Source organism: Diabrotica undecimpunctata, chromosome 4 (assembly GCF_040954645.1).
Source record: "Diabrotica undecimpunctata isolate CICGRU chromosome 4, icDiaUnde3, whole genome shotgun sequence".
Lineage (NCBI taxonomy): Eukaryota > Metazoa > Arthropoda > Insecta > Coleoptera > Chrysomelidae > Diabrotica > Diabrotica undecimpunctata.
Window position 1 is genome coordinate 138,323,419 of NC_092806.1, and position 18,560 is coordinate 138,341,978.

Genomic DNA, 18,560 nt, shown 5'->3' on the forward strand with positions numbered 1-18,560 from the left:
CTATTTTGAGAAGTTTTGGGAGAAACGACTGATGGCGTGATTGTTAACGGTGAAGTAATAAATAATCTAAGATATGCAGACGACACTGTCCTTGTCCTTGTTGCGGATAGTGCTGAAGGATTACAAAGACTGATAGATCAAGTAGTTAACATCGGTAGAAAATACGAAATGAAACTTAATAATTAGAATACAAAAATTATGATCATAAGCAAAAACCAAAATACAGATGCAAAGTTTATGGCAGACAATGAGATATTGGATAGAACAGAAAAAAAAACATACCTAGGATGCAACATCACAGACAGCTGGGATCACTCATACGAGATTAAATATGTAGATAAGATATAGATATATGTAGATAAGATAGAGATTAAATGTAGGATCGAAAAAGCAAGGAGTGCCTTAAAACAGATGAAGAAAAATCTATGCAATTTAACCTTGAACTTACATCTCCGACTCAAAATCCTTAATTGTTATGTGTTTTCTGTTCGTATGTATGGAGCAGAGGTATGGACACTCACTGATGCATCTTGCAGACGGTTGCAGTCTTACGAGATGTGGTGTTATCGTCGCATGATTAGAATATCATATGTACATTATATAACTAACGATGCAGTAATGCAACGTTTACAAAAAGAACCTGAAGTCTTGAAATCCATTAAAGAAAGTAAGTTAGCATACTTTGGACATATAGTGAGAAATGAAAATAACTACAGAATACTACTATTGATATTAGAAGGGAAAATAGAAGGAAATAGAGGACTAAGACGCCGCAAACAGTGGACAGGTATGACCAATACAGACCTATTTCGAACAGCTGCTAATAAAATACGATAGGCCATTATGGTAGTCAACATCCATAGAGGATAGGCACTGGCAGAAGAAGAAGAAGAAGAAAAAAATGTTTGTGGATAATTCCACCAAAGCAATAGCTACCAAGCGCCATAGAGACAAGCGCTACCAAGAGACAGAAAGGAAATAGACAAATCGGGAAGATCACTGACATTATATTATTACTTAAAAATTAATTAAATTGACATCAGGATGTGTAAAACGATGTAAGTTATTACCTTTTGGATTGGAAGAATTACTGGGTTATTATAGAAAAATAGTTTCAATACAAACTGTGAACCTCATATAAGATAAATTACAAAATCTTGTACGGTTAAACCTTTTGAAGAACAACAGCTGAAGATATATTGTACAAATACTTTTATTTGAATAATGTGGCTTGGGTTTTTTAGAAATCTAAGGAATGTAAAAAATAATAAGTACTGAAATTGAATACAATTCACTTTCACTTACCTGGATTACACAATAAACAAAAGACTAAACTTTTTAGTTTAATTACCTTTTTTTCAAATTCTACCTGCGTCTAACATATTATAATGAAAATTTTCTAACCCCAGTCCCTAAGTAAATATGGGGATTATAATAAGTCAGGTATTAAGCACATTTTGTAATGAGCTTCCCACTCCAAATGTCATTAACGAAGATATCTGTGGATTACATTTAAGGTCTTTTTTGTAAATAGTTCATTTAATATTAATATTTGAGAGTGACAACAAGTGTTTGGTAAAAATGTCTTTTTCAAGAGCCACAAGATTTGTCTACAAGGAACCTGGTGAGTTTTCCAAATATATCTATTCAAAAAACTTAATGTTATTTATAGAATACTTTATGCTATATATTAAGCTTATAGCTATGTGTATTAATAATTCATAAATATTCCACAGAAGCTTAGATATAATTATTCTAGTTTCCGAAAGATTAACCATCATTTTTTACTTATTCACAATATATAAATAATGTAAGATCGCTATTTGATTTAAAATACTAAAGGTGAATACCGGTAAATTATATGGAAAAGTGTCATAATTTGACTGAAAAAGAATAGAAAATTCTTTAAAATTAGTTTGTAAAGTTACTTTTGTTAGTTTGTTGCTTAATTATTAAAAAATAGCTTCTAGTTTTCTTCCGATTTAGCTATCAGGACGATATGGTTAACCAAAAATAGAATATTTTTGTATTCCTTACATTTATTTGATAAATAATCTATAAATAATATGAAGTATAAACTAAATATGCATTTATGTGTTAAATCTTATTTTTAATCTCATACTTTTTTCTTTTTTTGATCTTGTGTTCTTACTTTGTTTCCGTTGTTTTAAACAAATCTTTAATAATTTTACAAACATATTTTTCTTACTATTTTAATGGGAATAAGCCACAATTGAAGATTAAAATAAGTTTATGGACGTTTCAATTTTCCCTTCGGAAATCGTTCTCAAAATACAAACATTAATAAATTAAACAAACTTTGTTTTTTGTTACTTGGTAAAAATTTTTTCTAATAATTCAATTTTGTCTGACCAATTCATATCGACAATTCAGACATATCATACATTTTAAAGTAGAGTTGCATTACCTTGTGAATGTCAGTTTTATTTAGGTGAAACATCAAGGCCGTTAAATATTAGATTAAGTGAACATCAATCTTATATTAAAAATAGAGAATTTGATAGATTTTAAATATGTAAACAAGCGTGGGATAATGAACATAGGGTTCTATGGAATGATTCAATTATAGTCCTAAAAAAATATGGTAAAAAGAGAAAAATCAAAGAAGCTGCTCTAATTACGCTAAATGAGATTGTAATTAGTTAAAGAAGTAGTGTAGAAGTTAAATTATTGGAAGAATTTTTAACCAAGTAACAAAAAACAAAATTTGTTTAATTTAATTATCATCATCATCACTGGCTCGACAACACTTTTTGGGCCTTGGCCTCTTCTAGGATTCTTCTCCATTCTGATCTGTTTCGTGCTTTTTTCTCCAGTTTTTTATCTTAAGGTTGTAATATCATTTTCTATTTGTTCTAAGTATCTCAGCTTCGGTCTTCCTCTTATTCTTTTTTCTACTGGCATCTGTTTGAATATTTTGTTTGGTATTTCGCCTTCTTCCATTCTTTCTACATGTCCTATCCAACGCAGCCGTCCTATTTTAATGAATATTATAATATCCGGATCCTGATATATTTTGTATAGTTCAGAGTTTTATCTTTTTCTCCATATTCCGTTTTCTTTTGTGCCCTTATATATGTGTCGCAAGATTTTTCTTTCGAAGGTGGCTGACAACGTTTCCTCTCTTTTAGTGAGTGTCCAGGTTTCTGAGCCGTATGTGAGTACCGGTCTTATTTGGGTTTTATATATTTGGCATTTTGTTTTTTTTTGGGACGTTATCTGATCTTAGTTGCCTAATTAAGTCATGGTAACATTTATTTGCAATAAATATTCGCCTCTTCACTTCCTCCGTAACGTTATTCGCCGTATAACAGCGAATAGTATGTAGTCTGATCTCCAAATTTAGATTTTTGCACGATAAGAGTGGCTTTATTTGTATAAATGCTGATCTGGCAATCTCTATTCGCCTGTTTATTTCTGCAGTTTGATCATTGGTTTCATTGATCAAAGTTCCCAAGTACTGATATTTTTCTCCTTGTTCTATCCCGTCACGATTGATTGTCAATAGGTGATGTATATTTTGTGGTATTTTTGCAATAAGCATGTACTTCGTTTTTTTAGCGTTTATAGTAACTTTTATCTCAGCACTATTCATACTTAAGCTTTCGATAAGATGTTGTAGATCTTCTATACTCGTTGCTATGATCACAGTGTCATTTTTATATCGTAAGTTGTTAATTAATTTTCCGTTAACGGTAACTCCCGCTTTGATATTATTGAGCGTTGTTTGGAAAATTTCTTCAGAATACAAGTTAAACAAAAGTGGCGATAAAACACATCCCTGTCTAACTCCTCTACAGATCCTTATTTTTTCTGAGTGTTGCCCATCAATTTGAACTATGGCTTTTTGGTTCCAATATAATGTTTGCCCTATATTTATGATTTTACTGTCAATGCGCTTGTTCATAAGTATTGATATTAGTTGCACATTAGAAAGCATTAAATTTTTACTTAAATTTTCTGATTTAAGGTACATTTTAAAGTAAAATAAAGAATAATATTTTTAGTGTTTTATATAGCAGCCTAATATTTGAATGATAGTATGCCTCAGAACAAGAGATACAAAACATAAAGCCTTAATTTTTTTCAAATTATAGAAAACTAAATCTATAGAAAAAGTATACCCAAAAATATTAAATCTAAAACGTAACTTAACAAGTGAAGATAAATTAATTACTTTAACTAGTAAATATTAAATTACCTATTTACTATTGACTAAATATCAGCGTCAGTGCTGCCGCTTTTGCTAACTTATTACTACACATTCCTAACGCATAATAGTTTATAAGTACTGCAGTCGTCCATACACAATCAAACATATTTTTTGTAAAACAACTGATATTGTTGATATAAGTTTTATATAAAAATAAATATGAAATATGTTTTGTTGCAGAGATAGCAGTGTCTCCTGCCGAATATAACGTACCAACTTCTTTAGGAGATATATTTACTTTCTGCTCGAAATCACAAGCATCTCCCAGGAACTGTTCTGAAGTATCTCCTTTAGGCAGTAAGCGTTTGGTAAGTTTAATATATTTATATTTATAGTTAAATTAAATATACCCCGTTATTTATTTTCTCTAGAATTTTGTTTTGCGTATCATTATGAATGTTCTTCTTATGGTACCATCCTTGTTGAAGGTTGACCATAATCTCAGCAAGGCAATGTCTATCTTGTGTAGCTCGAAACAGTGAATATAAGTCTAAACCATTCCAATTTATTGTGTTTTTACCCACGAATATGTGCGTCTTGCCACTTTCTTGCCTTATATTTTCCATTCGGACTTCTTCTTCTTTGAGTGCCTCTCCTATCGGAGATTGGATATCATTAGGACGATTCTAATTTTATTTACTGCTGTTTTCAATAATTCGTTAGTGGTACAGCCAAACCACTCTCTTAAATTTCTCATCCAGGACATTCTTCTACGGCCTGGATTTCTGCGTCCTTGGATTTTTCATTGCATTATATTTTGTAGGAATGTGCACTTTTGTCCTTTCATCAGGTGACCAAAGTATTCAAGTTTTTTTTTATATTCAGTATAACTTCTGGATCGTTATTTATTCTGCGTATTACCTCTTCATTTGTAATTTTATCCACCCAACTTATTTTTAGTATACGGCGGTAGCACCACATCTCAAAGCTTACAAGATTTTTAACATTCTTTTGTTTAAGAGTCCATGCCTCAACACCGTTAAGCAAAGTACTGAATACATAGCATTTTAACATTCTAGTTCGTAAATGAATACTAATATCACGATTACAAAATAATTTTTTCATTTTTATAAAGGTAGACCTGGCAATTTCAATACGTCTTTTTATCTCGTGATTTTTTTCACCTGTTTCATTGATGAGGGTTCCCAAGTATTTGTATTCGTTTACTTTTTCGAGTTGGATTCCGTTTATTGCGATACTAGTGTCATGTATTGGATTTTTACTGAGGGTCATATATTTGGTTTTTTTGACGTTCATCCTTATGCCGTAGTTATTACATATCTCATTCATACTTTCAACTAGATGTTGTAGATCTTCCGCTGTTCTTGCCATTATCACAGTATCGTCAGCATATCGAATGTTATTGACAACTTCTCCATTGACTATTATCCCTTCGTTTGCATGTGGGCTTCTTGGCATATTTGTTCGCTGTAGATATTAAACAATAGCTGTGACAATATACAACCCTGTTATACTCCTCTACGTATTTCTATTTCGTCCGATGTTTGGTCTTCTATTTTTATATTATCTCGCTGATTCCAGTACAGATTTAATATTATTTGTATGTGTCTGGTGTCGATGTTCTTACCTTCAAGGATTTCTTTAAGTATATTGTGGCGTACTTTGTCAAAGGCCTTTTCAAAGTAAAAATTTTTTTTAGCCTCTTCATTAGATAAATAACTTTAAAAGATGTGCTTCACTATTTCTTAGTGTTCTTTTTTATTAAGCCTTTTAAGAATAAGAAGTACTAATCTTTTAAGAAATACATACATGATCCATCCAGATTATTTTAACGAGTCTTTTATAAATATAAATTTCAAAGGCTTCTAAGCCTCTTAAATTTTAGGCTTTAGACTAAGGAGACCTTTAAAAACTCAAGATTTCATAGACCTAATGAAAACAGAAAGTAAACATATTTTTCTTGTAGTGCCTTTCCGTTTCGGATGTTGGCGACAATCATGGCACTCTGTATCTTACACACTACTGCTCTGAAAAGATTTTTGTTTGTAGTATTAAACCACGTACGTAGATTTTTCAACCAGGAAATCCTTCGTCTTCCTGGTCCTCGTTTTCCTTTGACTATTCCTTGTAGAATTAATTTCAACAGCCCATATCTTCCGTTGTTCCTCATGATGTGACCGAGGTCTTCGTTTTTGGGTGTTTTTATTGTGTTCTTGCAGGTAGAGTCTATGAGAGTCCACGACTCAACTCCGTACAACAGTATAGGAAAGCTATAACATCATAGTAACCTGATTTTTAAGGGTACTAATAAATCATGGCATTTTAATACCTTAGCCATTTTTTCAAATGCAGATCTTGCTTTCTCTACCCTATATTTTATTTCTAGGGAATGGTCTTAATTTTCATTGAGGTTCGTACCAATGTAGGTGTATGTTTTTACTCTTTCTATTGGTTGACCACTCACACTGATTATTTCAATTTGCTGTTGCTTTTCAGAGATCATCATCCTTTTGTTTTCTTAATGTTCAGTGAAAGTCCATATCTCTGACTCACTTCTGTGGTTTTATTTATTAATTCCTGGAGGGCTTTATAACTGTCAGCGAATACCACCGTGTCATCCGCGTATCTGATATTATTGGTACATTCTCCGTTAATTCGAATTCCGGCTTCAACATCCTCTACTGCTTCTTGAAAGATTTTCTCAGACTATATGTAAAACAGCAAGGGTGATAGTATACATCCTTGTCGGACCCCACGTTTGATTTTGATATCGGATTCTCCTGCCTCTGTACGGACAGACGATGCGATGGTTGATTCCAGTAAAGATTGCTAATAATTCTTAGATCACAGGTGCATATTCCAATATTTGTTAATATCTCCATCAGATCGTCGTATTTTACTCTATCGAACGCTTTATGGTAATCAATGAAGCATGCATAAATATCGCAATTCACATCTCTACATCGTTAAAATAGCAGTTTTATGCTAAAGAGAGCATCTCTCGTATACACTGCGTTTCGAAAATCAAACTGTGTACCGCCGATTTTTTCGTAGCATAGTTTATAATTATATCCTTTGATGGATATTTTCTTTGGCCTTTCGTATTTCGGTTCCTATTTGTCTCTGAATATTTTTGTACATTCTTTTGTTATTCTTTGATGTTCTGGTAAAACTCCAGATTCATAAAATCTATGTATTGTCATAATTTTTTAAAATAATCTCTCTCTCTCTCTCTTTGTCAACCATTTTCCATCCACTCCTGAATGTAGGTCTCTCCCAATTGCTTCCATCTTTCTCTTTCTTGCGCCAATTTAATCCACTGTTTGCCTGCCACTGCTTTTATGTCATCTACCCATCTTTTTTGAGGTCTTCCCATTGCTTCTTGTTGTCGTCCTTTATCTCCATTGTAGAATTCTCTATGTCCACCTGTTGTCATTATATCGAGCTACGTGACCTGTCCAGCGCCATTTCATTTTTGTAATTTGTTTCACAATATCCCTAATCTTCGTTCTACGTCTTATCTCGGTGTTTCTAATCTTGTCTCTCAGTGTTATTTCAAGCATGATCCGTTCCATTGCTCTTTGCGTTGTTTCTAATTTTTTAGTAGATTTTTTGGTAACGGCTACTGTCTCCAAGCCGTAGGTACAAACTGGTAGTATGCATGTGTTATACATTTTTTTTTATTATAAACTATATCATCTGCGAATCTCAAGTGGTTTAAGTATGATCCGTCAACGTTAATACCCTTGTTGTTCCATTCTAGTTTCTTAAAAATGTCTTCTAGAGCAAGGGTGGATAGTTTGGGAGAGATGGTGTCTCCTTGTCTTACTCCCCGTTGTAGTCTTATGAGATTAGTTTTTGTGCTTTGGTCCAGCTTTATCTGCATGGTGGCATTTTAGTATATGTTTTTAATTATCTTATTGTATCTTGAATCTATACGTGCATTTTCTAGAGATTCGAGCACTGCCCATAATCCGATGGAATCGAATGCTTTATGGAAATCGACGAACGCCACATGAATTGGAACATTATACTCGGTGCATTTTTCTATCACTGTTCTTACGGTGTGCAAGAGGTCTATGGTACTAAAATGTTTTCTGAATCTGATAGCTTGATAGAAATCGAACTTATGTGTTAGGCGGTTGGTTATGATTTTAGTTAGTAATTTATACAGATGTGATGCCAAGGATATTGGTGGTAATTCTCGATGTTTGCTTTGTCTTCTTTCTTGAATAGAAGAATGACTTCAGAGTTGTACCATTCTTGAGGAATTTTTCCTTCATCAATTACTTTATTAAATAAAATATTTAATACCTGTTTCATTTTTCTGCCACCAATTTTCAATATTTCAACTGTAATTTTATCCTCTCTCGGACATTTATTAATTTTTAGTTGATTTAGGGCCATTCTTATTTCATAGTCGGTTATGTCCGGTATTTCTTCTGAGACGGTGATAATTATTGTTCACTTAGTACGTCGTTGTTGTGGTTGTGTATTTATCGAGTATAATTTAGTGTAGGAATTTTTTAATGGCCTCGCTTATTTCCTTTCTGTCTCGGACGGTGACGTTTTTCTCATTTTTTATTTCTATGCTTTTTGTTATGCCGTTTGAGTTTTTTGCTTTCAGTACTTTCATACTGCAGTTATCTTGTATTATTTTGTTATTAGATTGTTAGCATAGTTTCTATGATCGTTTCTAATTTCTTTCTTCGTGTTTTTGTTTAAACTTTTGAAGCTGTCCGAAAGTTGTTGTTGTTGAAACAGGACATCGGTGGTTGGGTATTGTTTTCGTTTGATAAGTTTGTTTCGTTCTACTCTCGTCTGTATTTTAATATTCGCTCTAACCAATCTATGGTCACTCCCGGTATAGAATTTGTTTAGTACTGTCACGTCGATGCATATGTTTTTGTTATTGGAGAGTATGTAGCCTATTTCGTTCTTAGTGTTCTTGTGTAGTCTGATCCATATCCATTTACGTTGTTTAGATTTTTTAAAGAAAGTATTGAGACAAAATAAATTTTCGTTGTTTAAGTAGTTGTACAACATCTCACCCCTTTCGTTCCTGTTGTCCAGCCCAAAGCGACCGATATATTGTGTGTCGTCCTCTTCTTTTGTTCCAATTTTTGCATTAAAATCTCCTGTGATTATTACGAAGTGTGATTTTTCTTGGTTCCTTGCTGTTGGCAGATCTTCGTAAAATGATTCAGCTTTCTCGTTTGTTGAGTTTCCTGTCGGTGCATATCCATGTATTATCTGTTTAAAATAATAATTAAATTAATAGTAAGAAAGAAAAATATTTACAAAACATCGAAGTTTTTTCGCCTTCCTGGTGTTATTATTAGAAATCATAATTTCTAGCATATGCCTTTTGGATTTATTATTCTAGATTCCCAGTAAGTGTGTTTAGCATTGTAGTCGCCTCTTGTGAGAAACCTATTGCCGAGTGTGTTGAAAAACTCTTGATATTGCTGTTTGCTTATGGTGTGCCGTTCATTCATTCTTAAAATCTCTTTAAAATATGAGATCATTAATAGCGCTGATTAAAACGCATTGCATTTTTCGTTTTTGCTGTTTATTTTTGTTCATGACATAGCCAAAAATGTGAATATAAACGTAAATTCATTTTGACTCACTAAATTATTTTATATTCTTTTTTTAGAATATTCGAAGAAGTCTACCAGCCTGCTCGATCTCAAATAAGCAAAAAGTCAACCTTACCAATTCTGAAAAAATTCCTAAAAGAAGAAGCATTTTTGACAGATCTGACTCCAAGAGAAATTATTTTAAAGAAACGATTAGCTCATTAACAAAAAGAATAGATAAAAACAAAGAATGTAAATGCAATTGTCAAAGGAAATTCAATGATGCGCAATTTTGGATGAGTGAGGAATTCATTGATGATGATTACTATAGTTATCACAGTTTAGAACATCTTGATAGTTGGAATATGGGAGTTATACACTCAAATAATTGCACTAATTTCCATAGAACAAACTTTGAGCAGGACATTTTACAAAGAGTAGAAAATATTAGCCGATATGTAGATACTCTAAATAGTTCGTTTAATGAATTCAAAGAAGTTGTTCTGCTAAATCAATGTCACAACAATTCTGAAATCAACATAAGGCACACGATCAATCATACTGGTCTCTACAAAACCCAGTTGTCAAATAAAATACTAAATTGTATTTATAGTACAATCGATAACTCTAAAATACAACCTTTATCCACACAAAATTCGCTCATTGAAGATGCTATTTTTAAAAACAGTGACACTGCTGGAGATAGATGCAGTAACAGACAAAGATGTGATGATCAAATTGAAGAATTGCCTGATAACGACTCATCAATATTAAACCAAGAAATTTTAAATTTGACCGACGATGACAAAACATTGGAACTTGATATTTCTATAAACAGTGATATAGAATTAAATGAGTTCGATGACATTTTTATTTGTGATTATGAGAATTTTGATAACGAGGATATTTATAACACATTATCAATGCAACTGCAGATTAACCACAAAGAATTAGATGAGCTTGAGGAAGATAAAACTGAATTGATGACTAAATCTGATAATACCCATAAAGAGGTAAGTGCTACTTTATATTATATTGTATTTTTTACAGCATTAAATATTTTTATTATTTCTTCTTCCTTTGTGCAGTATTATCATCATCGACTTCTGAATACAAACTCTTTTTTCCTAACATTTTTCGCAAATTTTTCTACGTCTCCATATTTCCCTATGCTACCTTATGGTCTGCCACGTGTGTTCTATTATCATTATAAGTTTTTTTTTGTCGTGTACCGTTCTTTATTTTTTTTTAGAACATCCAAGCATATATTCGTTTATTTTTTATTGTTGTTATACTTACATGTTATCTTTTGTTGTCTTCTGGTCCACTCTATCGTTACACTTTTCTTTTGATCTGTAGCCTCCATTAACCTAGATTTTTTTATAGAGCTTCCTCAAGATTTATTTTTGGTATTTCTATGTAGATGCTATCAAAAAATTTGCATTGGTCTTTATTCTTTTCGCATCCTGGTTTTCATTTTAGAATTTGTTTCTGTAGTCATTGCTCAGCTAACTTCTGTACTTGCTTAAATTATATCAATTTTCATGTTTTGATATTGTTATTGTGTATTTTGTAAACCATAATCTCCGGCCTCAATTTTTCAGCTGATCGCCTTAAAAATTCAATTTCACTTTTGTTAAGTTTTTTTTTTGTATATATTGGTAATTTACTAGACTGTTGTGGAGTACTTACATGGAAGAGGATTTGATTATTAGCAGAGCTCTGATTTATAGGGAACAAAAACTAAAGACAAAAACACCATAAAGGCAAAGATTTTTATTAAAAATGATAGAAATCTTAACAATTATAATTACGTTTCTGAATCACCACAGAAATATATTTGCGGTAAATTACTTTGTATATGAAATAATACGTTATTTATCTATATTTACTATATTTTCATATTTTCCGTGAGTACTGCTTTTCATATATTCAAATTATTCGGAAGTTCTTTTTCAGTTTTTGCAATTAGCACCAACTCCTCAGCAAATACTCCTTCCGAGATTTCTTGTCTTTGCAGATTTCTACTCTAGAAACTCTACATTCAGTTTTTTGCTTCTTGTTTTCCATATCTTAATAATTTTGTCCGTAAATATTATAAATAGTGTTGGGCTAAGTGTTCCTCCCTGTGTCTTAAGCCTCAATTTATTGTAAACATTTCTGATGTTACATTATTACTAATTGCGGCATTGTTGTTCTCATTCTGTATTTTTTGTATCATTCTTATGTTAGTAACTTATCTATATCTTTTTCTCTAATATTTTGCATAGTTTCTGACTTGATACATTATCGAAGGCTTGTTCTATGTCAAGGAATTCGACGTATATTTTATTTTTTTCTTGCAGCGGTTTTTGTGTTATCCGCTTTAAAGAAAATATATGATCCTGTATACTCCTACTACTTCTAAATCCACTTTGTGCTTCGTCTTATGTGTGTTGACATTGTTCTTATTCGTTTGTTTATTTATTCATTTATTTTTTCTAAGAGTTTTATACATGTACATAGCAACGTCAATCCTCTGTAGTTATTACATTCTCTCCTATTTCTTTTTGTATATGGATACAATTAGATCGCTGTCGTAAAAGAGAACAACGTCTTTTCAAATGAAATACAGATTGAGAGGGGCGTCAGGCAGGGCTGTGCCCTGTCTCCTACTTTGTTCAATTTGTATTCTGAAAAAATAATCCGGGAAGCACTAGAAGAACTAACTATGGGAATAAAAGTAAATGGCCGACCAATCAATAGTATACGGTTTGCCGACGACACTATTTTATTAGCGAAATGTCTTGAGGATTTACAACAAATGGTTGACAGAGTGGTAGAAGTCAGTGAAGAAAATGGACTGTCCATAAACACAAAAAAGACACAATTTATGGTAATTACAAAAGCCCAACAGCGCCAATAGAACATAACAATATATGGAGAACAAATTAAAAAAGTTGAAAAATATAAATGTCTGGGTACAATAATTAACGAAAATAATGAGTACACAGAAGAGATTAAGGCAAGAATAGGACAGGCAAGAAATTCTTTCAACAAACTGAAAAAGTACTCTGCAGCAGAGCAGACATTTCAATTTCTTTAAAGATAAGACTTCTGAGATGCTACGTGTTCTCCGTATTATCATAGATCTCCTGGTTAAACAATTTGAGAGCTTGGTTTAACTGCACTTCTGCTGACCTGTTTAGCGCATCGGTATCGAAAGTGCGAATTGCCATGATGGTTGCTAACCTTCTTAGAGAAGATAGCACATGAAGAAGAAGACAATTAGTGAGACTTTTTAATCTTCAGGTATTTCTTCTTAGGGTGCCTGTCTGTTTCACAACGTTGGCAATCATTCTGGCTATGATGACTTTGTTGGCTGCTATATGGAATAGCTGTGTTGAGGTCTTTCTATACCATGCTCTCAGGTTAGCAAGCCAGGATATTCTTCTTCGTCCTGGGGCCCTTTTTCCTTCAATTTTACTTTGCAAAATGCATTAAAGTATGCTCGTATCTGCCTTGATTTCTCATTATATATCTTAAGTACTACAGCTTACGACCCTTCACGATGTTGACCAAATCCGCGGTTGTGTTCATCCTCCGCAGTACTTCTTCATTGGTGACTTTGTCTGTCCCTGGTATCTTCAGGATCCTTCTGTATAATCATAGCTCAAAAGCCTGAAGTTTTGATAGAGTTTCCGCCTTTAATGTCCATGTTTCTACTCCGTACAGAAGCACTGAGTACACGTAACATTTAAGGAGCCTTAGTTTTGTTTCTACGGTGAGGTCATGGCTCTAAAATACAGAGCTCATTGTCAAGAATGCACTTTTTGCCTTTCCGATACGACATTTAATCTCTTGCGTATTGTCTCACGACTCATTGATTATAGTTCCCAAGTAGTTGTACTGTGAGACACGTTCAATTCTCATTTGGTTCACATACGGATTTGCTACAGTTATGTTTTTCTTGCTGACGATCATTAGCTTGGTTTTGCTGGTGTTTATATCCAGTCCATATGTTCTACCTCTTGCCGTTATCTTGTTCATTAAGTTTTGCAGCTCTCCTATGGTATTGGAAAACACTGTTGTATCATCTGCATACCGCAGGTTATGGTGCTTGACTCCATTTATTAAGATGCCTTCATCAATATCTTTTAGAGCCTCTTCAGAAATATCTTAAGGTATACCTTTATTTTTCCATATTTTATTCATTGTTAGTAATATTTGTTTTCCATTTTTACCCATATTTTTTATAATTTCTTTTGTAATTCTATCCACCCCAAGAGCTTTTTCATACTTCAACGTTTTTAGTACTTTCTCTAGTTCTTCCTTGTTTATTGAGTTTTCTGTGTTACCTTTCAATCTTCATACGAAAAAAAAAACAACTAAAAATAATCTGCTATGCAGACGACGCAATAATTCTCTCAGAGTGCAAATGATTTACACCGTATGCTGCACCAATTTAATATAACCACAAGAAAGTGTAACTGTTAATTTCCCCAAAAAAGACTAAATTATGGTTGTAACGGAAGTGAAAGATCAAGTCAATAGAGCAAACAGAGCCGTAGCCTGTCTAAATGAAACATGAAGATAGAGTGTACAAAACAGTCATCAGACCAATAATAACACACGCGGCAGAAACACAACCTGACACAGACAGGACAAAAATAATGTTAGAAACAGCAGAGATGAAAAATTGATAGTGAAACACTATCGGACAAAGCTAGAAGTACAAACATACGAATTACTTGTAAGGTGGAGAACATCAAGAACTAAGCAAGAAATAGAAGAGTAGAATGAAACGATAGTGAGGGCCGAATGACATCAAATAGAGTAGTAAAGACGGCAAGAGACGCTTTCTCAATAGGAAGACGATTAGTAGGAAGAGCACATAAACAATGGAATGACAACTTATTGGAGGCACACTAAAAAAAAACAGACATAGTCATGTCTACATAAAAAAGAAAAAGATCTTTCAAGATATTATTTTGTTTTCCATTAATGTCCGTTTTATTTCCGTTAACAGTTCATCGAAGTGTTGTTTCCATCTTTTAACTAATTCTTTCGTTTCTGCTATTTTATCGTCTTTAGGGTTCTATAAAATATCTTCTGGTTACTTTTGCCATCTTCTTTCATTTTCTCTCTGAACTTTTCAAAATTGTCTCTCTTTGCTGTTGGTACCAATAAGTTATACCTTTTCTCTTTCCTTCTTATATTTATTGTAGATATTGTATATTTTTCTGATATTGTTTTAATGCAATTTTAAAGTCATATTGCTTAAAGTGCAAAATTCTATCAATCTTCTTCCATTGTTATTTCTGGTCATTTCTCCATATGGTTCTATATGTCTAGGTCTAGTGTATATTTAATCTTTTATTCCTACCCTACTGTTGAAATCCCCTAAATGTATATTTCATTGCTCCATCGCCTTTTAGAGAAAGTTCCTAATATGCTCTAATCCATGCACTTTAATATACTTCGATAATTTTTAAATTATTTTTGGTCTCTTTTTATTAGGTGATCATTATTTAAAACCTAACTCTTTTTTCTCCGTTAGTTGAAGTATGTGCCGTGTTACCGATCCTTTTATTAGCAAATGATTTTTGATATCCATTAATTTTATATTATAAATTCTATATTTACATACACCACTGATTAATATCAATTATAATACTAATTTTGTAATATCTATGTTTTCAGATTATTAACCAGACTGAAGCTCTGAGGAAACTTCATAGAGAATTAGCAGGCTTAAAGAGTAGCTTGAACTAACTTGTCCATTATGTAAATACCAGTGTACTATATTTAAAGCTTGTAGAATGTTTTGAGATTTTTTATGTTTATTTTTTGTTTTTTATGTTTTTTGTTTTTTATATTTTTTTATGCTTTTAAGTTTTACTACTCGCAAGTCGTTGAAGCGAAATACTGGTCTTGTGTGCATAATTATTGTTTTGCTAATAAGAATTATTCACATTCAATTCTTTGTTTTGCAACTTTCTCTATGTAATTATTGGGATTATTATTTGTTTCCAAAATTTGTGGTTTTTAATTTCTTTTCTTGTAACTTTTTCGGTATTCTTTTTTACCTGTGCATTGTTTTGTTAAACCCACTAGATTGTATCTCTTTTATTTCTGGTTTTTTAAATTTACTTTTCTCCACTTTCCCTTTTCTTCGCTTTATTTGTTCATAAATTAATTGCATTTCAATCAGATTTGATTGTTTGAAGGTGTAATTAACTACTCCTACGTAGGAATCACTCCAGAAAATATTTTATTTGCTATAAGAGTGGCTTTAGCATCAGTTTTTCACTCTAGTTCTGTTATTAATTTTCATTTGCTCCTAATTATTCCGATACTTTTTTCTCATTTTTTTTTAAATCAGCATTTCCGAAATACGTATGTAGTTATAATATGTCTGTACAGTATTTTCTTTTTATTATTTATGATATATGTGTTTGTTTCGTTCTGTATCTTCTAGTTTTTCTAGTCATTTTTTAACACTGCAGTAGTCGCGAGCGGACTCTCGCTTTATAAAAAACTACTTATGGTATTTTACTAGTTTTTTTCCCAGATTGTTTACCGAGTGTAACTACCTTCCGACTTGGTACTGTCTTGCTTCAGTTGTTTTTTATTCATCTTTAATTAGTTCACTATTAATGAGTAATATTATCATTTGCGGAGTGTGGGACTACAGCGACTATTGGTGCCCCAACATTTTTATTTCTTAAGAAAGTTCTTATTTTTATAAGTAATAGATTAGACCGTTCCTTGATGGAACTTTATTTTAGCAAGTAACACTGACACAACAAGACAACTTTTGTTTTCAAAACTTCCACAAAATTTATTATAATTTATTTTTACTACAGCTGTTTCTGTAGAGTACCTTTCTTAAGCACCTATATTTGTTATGTGTCTAACAATTAATAGTCTTTAACTAAATAAGTTTAGTGGAGGGGGATTGAAGAAATTCCAATGTCAAAAAACAGCTTTGAGATAATATTGAATATCATTAGACAAAAAGCTGTAAACAATAGCTACTATAAGAAAGCCCTGAAATTAGTCTTTCCACCAAACAGTGGTCAACCGGGTGGAACCTTTAACAAAAGGATAGCAGAACACGAAAGTGATTTCAATAATGGAAAAACAGATTCTAGTTATGCACTTTACCTTATAGATCATTTTAATAATTAATTTAAAATTATTCACATTCACAATAAAGGCCTTAATTGACAAATTAAAAAATACAGGCATAGTTACAGTAACAATTTTCACCTCAATTTACTCAGTTAAAGACTATAAAGTATTAGACGCATAACAAGCTCACTTGAGAAAGGCACTTTACCTAAATAGCTATTATAATAAATTATAGTTTTCAGTGTTATATTACTTAATCTTATTTTTATATTTAGTCATTGTATTCTGGTTCATTTTTATTTTATAGCTGGTAGTTCTTTTGATAAGTCTTCTTGTTCACGAATTCTTATAATTCTTATGTCTTTTAGTGTCTTAGTGCTTATTTTAATGTTATGTTACATATCCATTTCTTCCATGTTTTCGGTATGTTTTCGTTTCTGCAATCGTTTCTCTGTTTTATCTAATTTCCTTCTATTATATTTATATGCTTCTTTCCGAAAATCGTTGTATTTTATAGACAGTATCATGTTAAAAATGTCTTAAATTCCTTCTGTTTGACTTAGTTGGTTCTGTAGGTTTTTTAGGTCTCTTTTGTACTCTTGGTTTTTTAGCTAGTTTTTTGCTGTCCTACCTCTTATTGGTTTATTTATTATTCACACATTTTTGGCTTTTTTAATTTAATTTTTTTTTTCAAATTTGTCTTCCATACCGTTCCCTTAATTGGATAGTAATTCTGTACTTAGTGTTGTGATTTAGTTTATTGGGTTTATTCAACGTGATAATTGTGTTGATTGTAATAAAAATTAGATTTATGCGAAACTTTTCTCCTACAGGATTTTAAACTCTTAATATTTTAGTTCTAGTAGAAGTTATGGTATTTGTTCAAATTCGGTAGATATTTGTTTAAAAAATTACAAATTTAAAAATATTAAATTGTTGATATTTTTCCAGTGAATACTCATCGTGAGTGTAAATTTAGATTTAATGTATAGTAAATACAATGTCTTTAGATTTTAAAAAAATAAACAAGAAAAAACATATATCTTATTCTTTTATTTCTAATTCACATTTAAAGCAAAAAAGACCTGAATTTATGGTACCATGGAACTGCTCTATGCATGCTCTCCTCGTTATTATTTAACATCTACTCGGATATAATTTTTAAACAGGTTTTGCAAGATAAAGACTTTAGAATAAAGTCGTCCCAGAAACGCAACTCAACAGTTTTGAAAATATCATTTAAAATTATCTACTTTAAAATGTATATTCATCATCATCATCAATGGCGCTACAACTCTTCGTGAGTATTTGCCGCGTTTACTATTGCCTTCCATGTTTGTCGGTTCTGTGCCAGTAATTCCCATTTTCTCTAGATCTTCTTTGGCTGCATCTTTCCACCTTTTTCTAGGCCGCCCTACAGACCTTCTTCCTTCTGACCTTTCCCAGAACACATTGTTTATAAGGCGATTGTCGTTACTGCGTATCACATGCCCTGCCATCTGAGTCTATTGGCCTTTATATATCTGACTAGTAGAATCTAGCTCGTTATTGTATCTGCCCCTCCATTCGTTTATCACGCTGTCTCTGCAAGGGCCATATATCATTCGAAGAATTTTACGTTTCCAGACCAGCAATTTATTTATTTCTCTTTTTGTTAGTGTCCATAT

At 32.1% G+C, this 18,560-nt stretch overlaps 1 protein-coding gene across 1 annotated transcript; it reads left to right on the plus strand.

Annotated features, from left to right (window-relative positions):
- The first annotated feature begins 1,544 nt into the window (after positions 1-1,544).
- LOC140438443 (uncharacterized) lies at positions 1,545-17,924 on the plus strand. Its single transcript, XM_072528120.1, has 4 exons — positions 1,545-1,624; positions 4,415-4,542; positions 9,855-10,790; positions 15,460-17,924. The coding sequence occupies exons 1-4, from the start codon at positions 1,582-1,584 to the stop codon at positions 15,529-15,531; spliced, it is 1,179 nt and encodes a 392-aa protein (XP_072384221.1). The 5' UTR covers positions 1,545-1,581; the 3' UTR covers positions 15,532-17,924.
- Positions 17,925-18,560: the final 636 nt, after the last annotated feature.

Bases quoted from the DNA above. Each gene is read 5' to 3' on its own strand.
- LOC140438443 (XM_072528120.1), top strand. From the start codon at position 1,582: ATGTCTTTTTCAAGAGCCACAAGATTTGTCTACAAGGAACCTG. The intron at 1,625-4,414 runs GTGAGTTTTCCA...GTTTTGTTGCAG, and splicing joins ATTTGTCTACAAGGAACCTG to AGATAGCAGTGTCTCCTGCC. The intron at 4,543-9,854 runs GTAAGTTTAATA...TTCTTTTTTTAG, and splicing joins CTTTAGGCAGTAAGCGTTTG to AATATTCGAAGAAGTCTACC.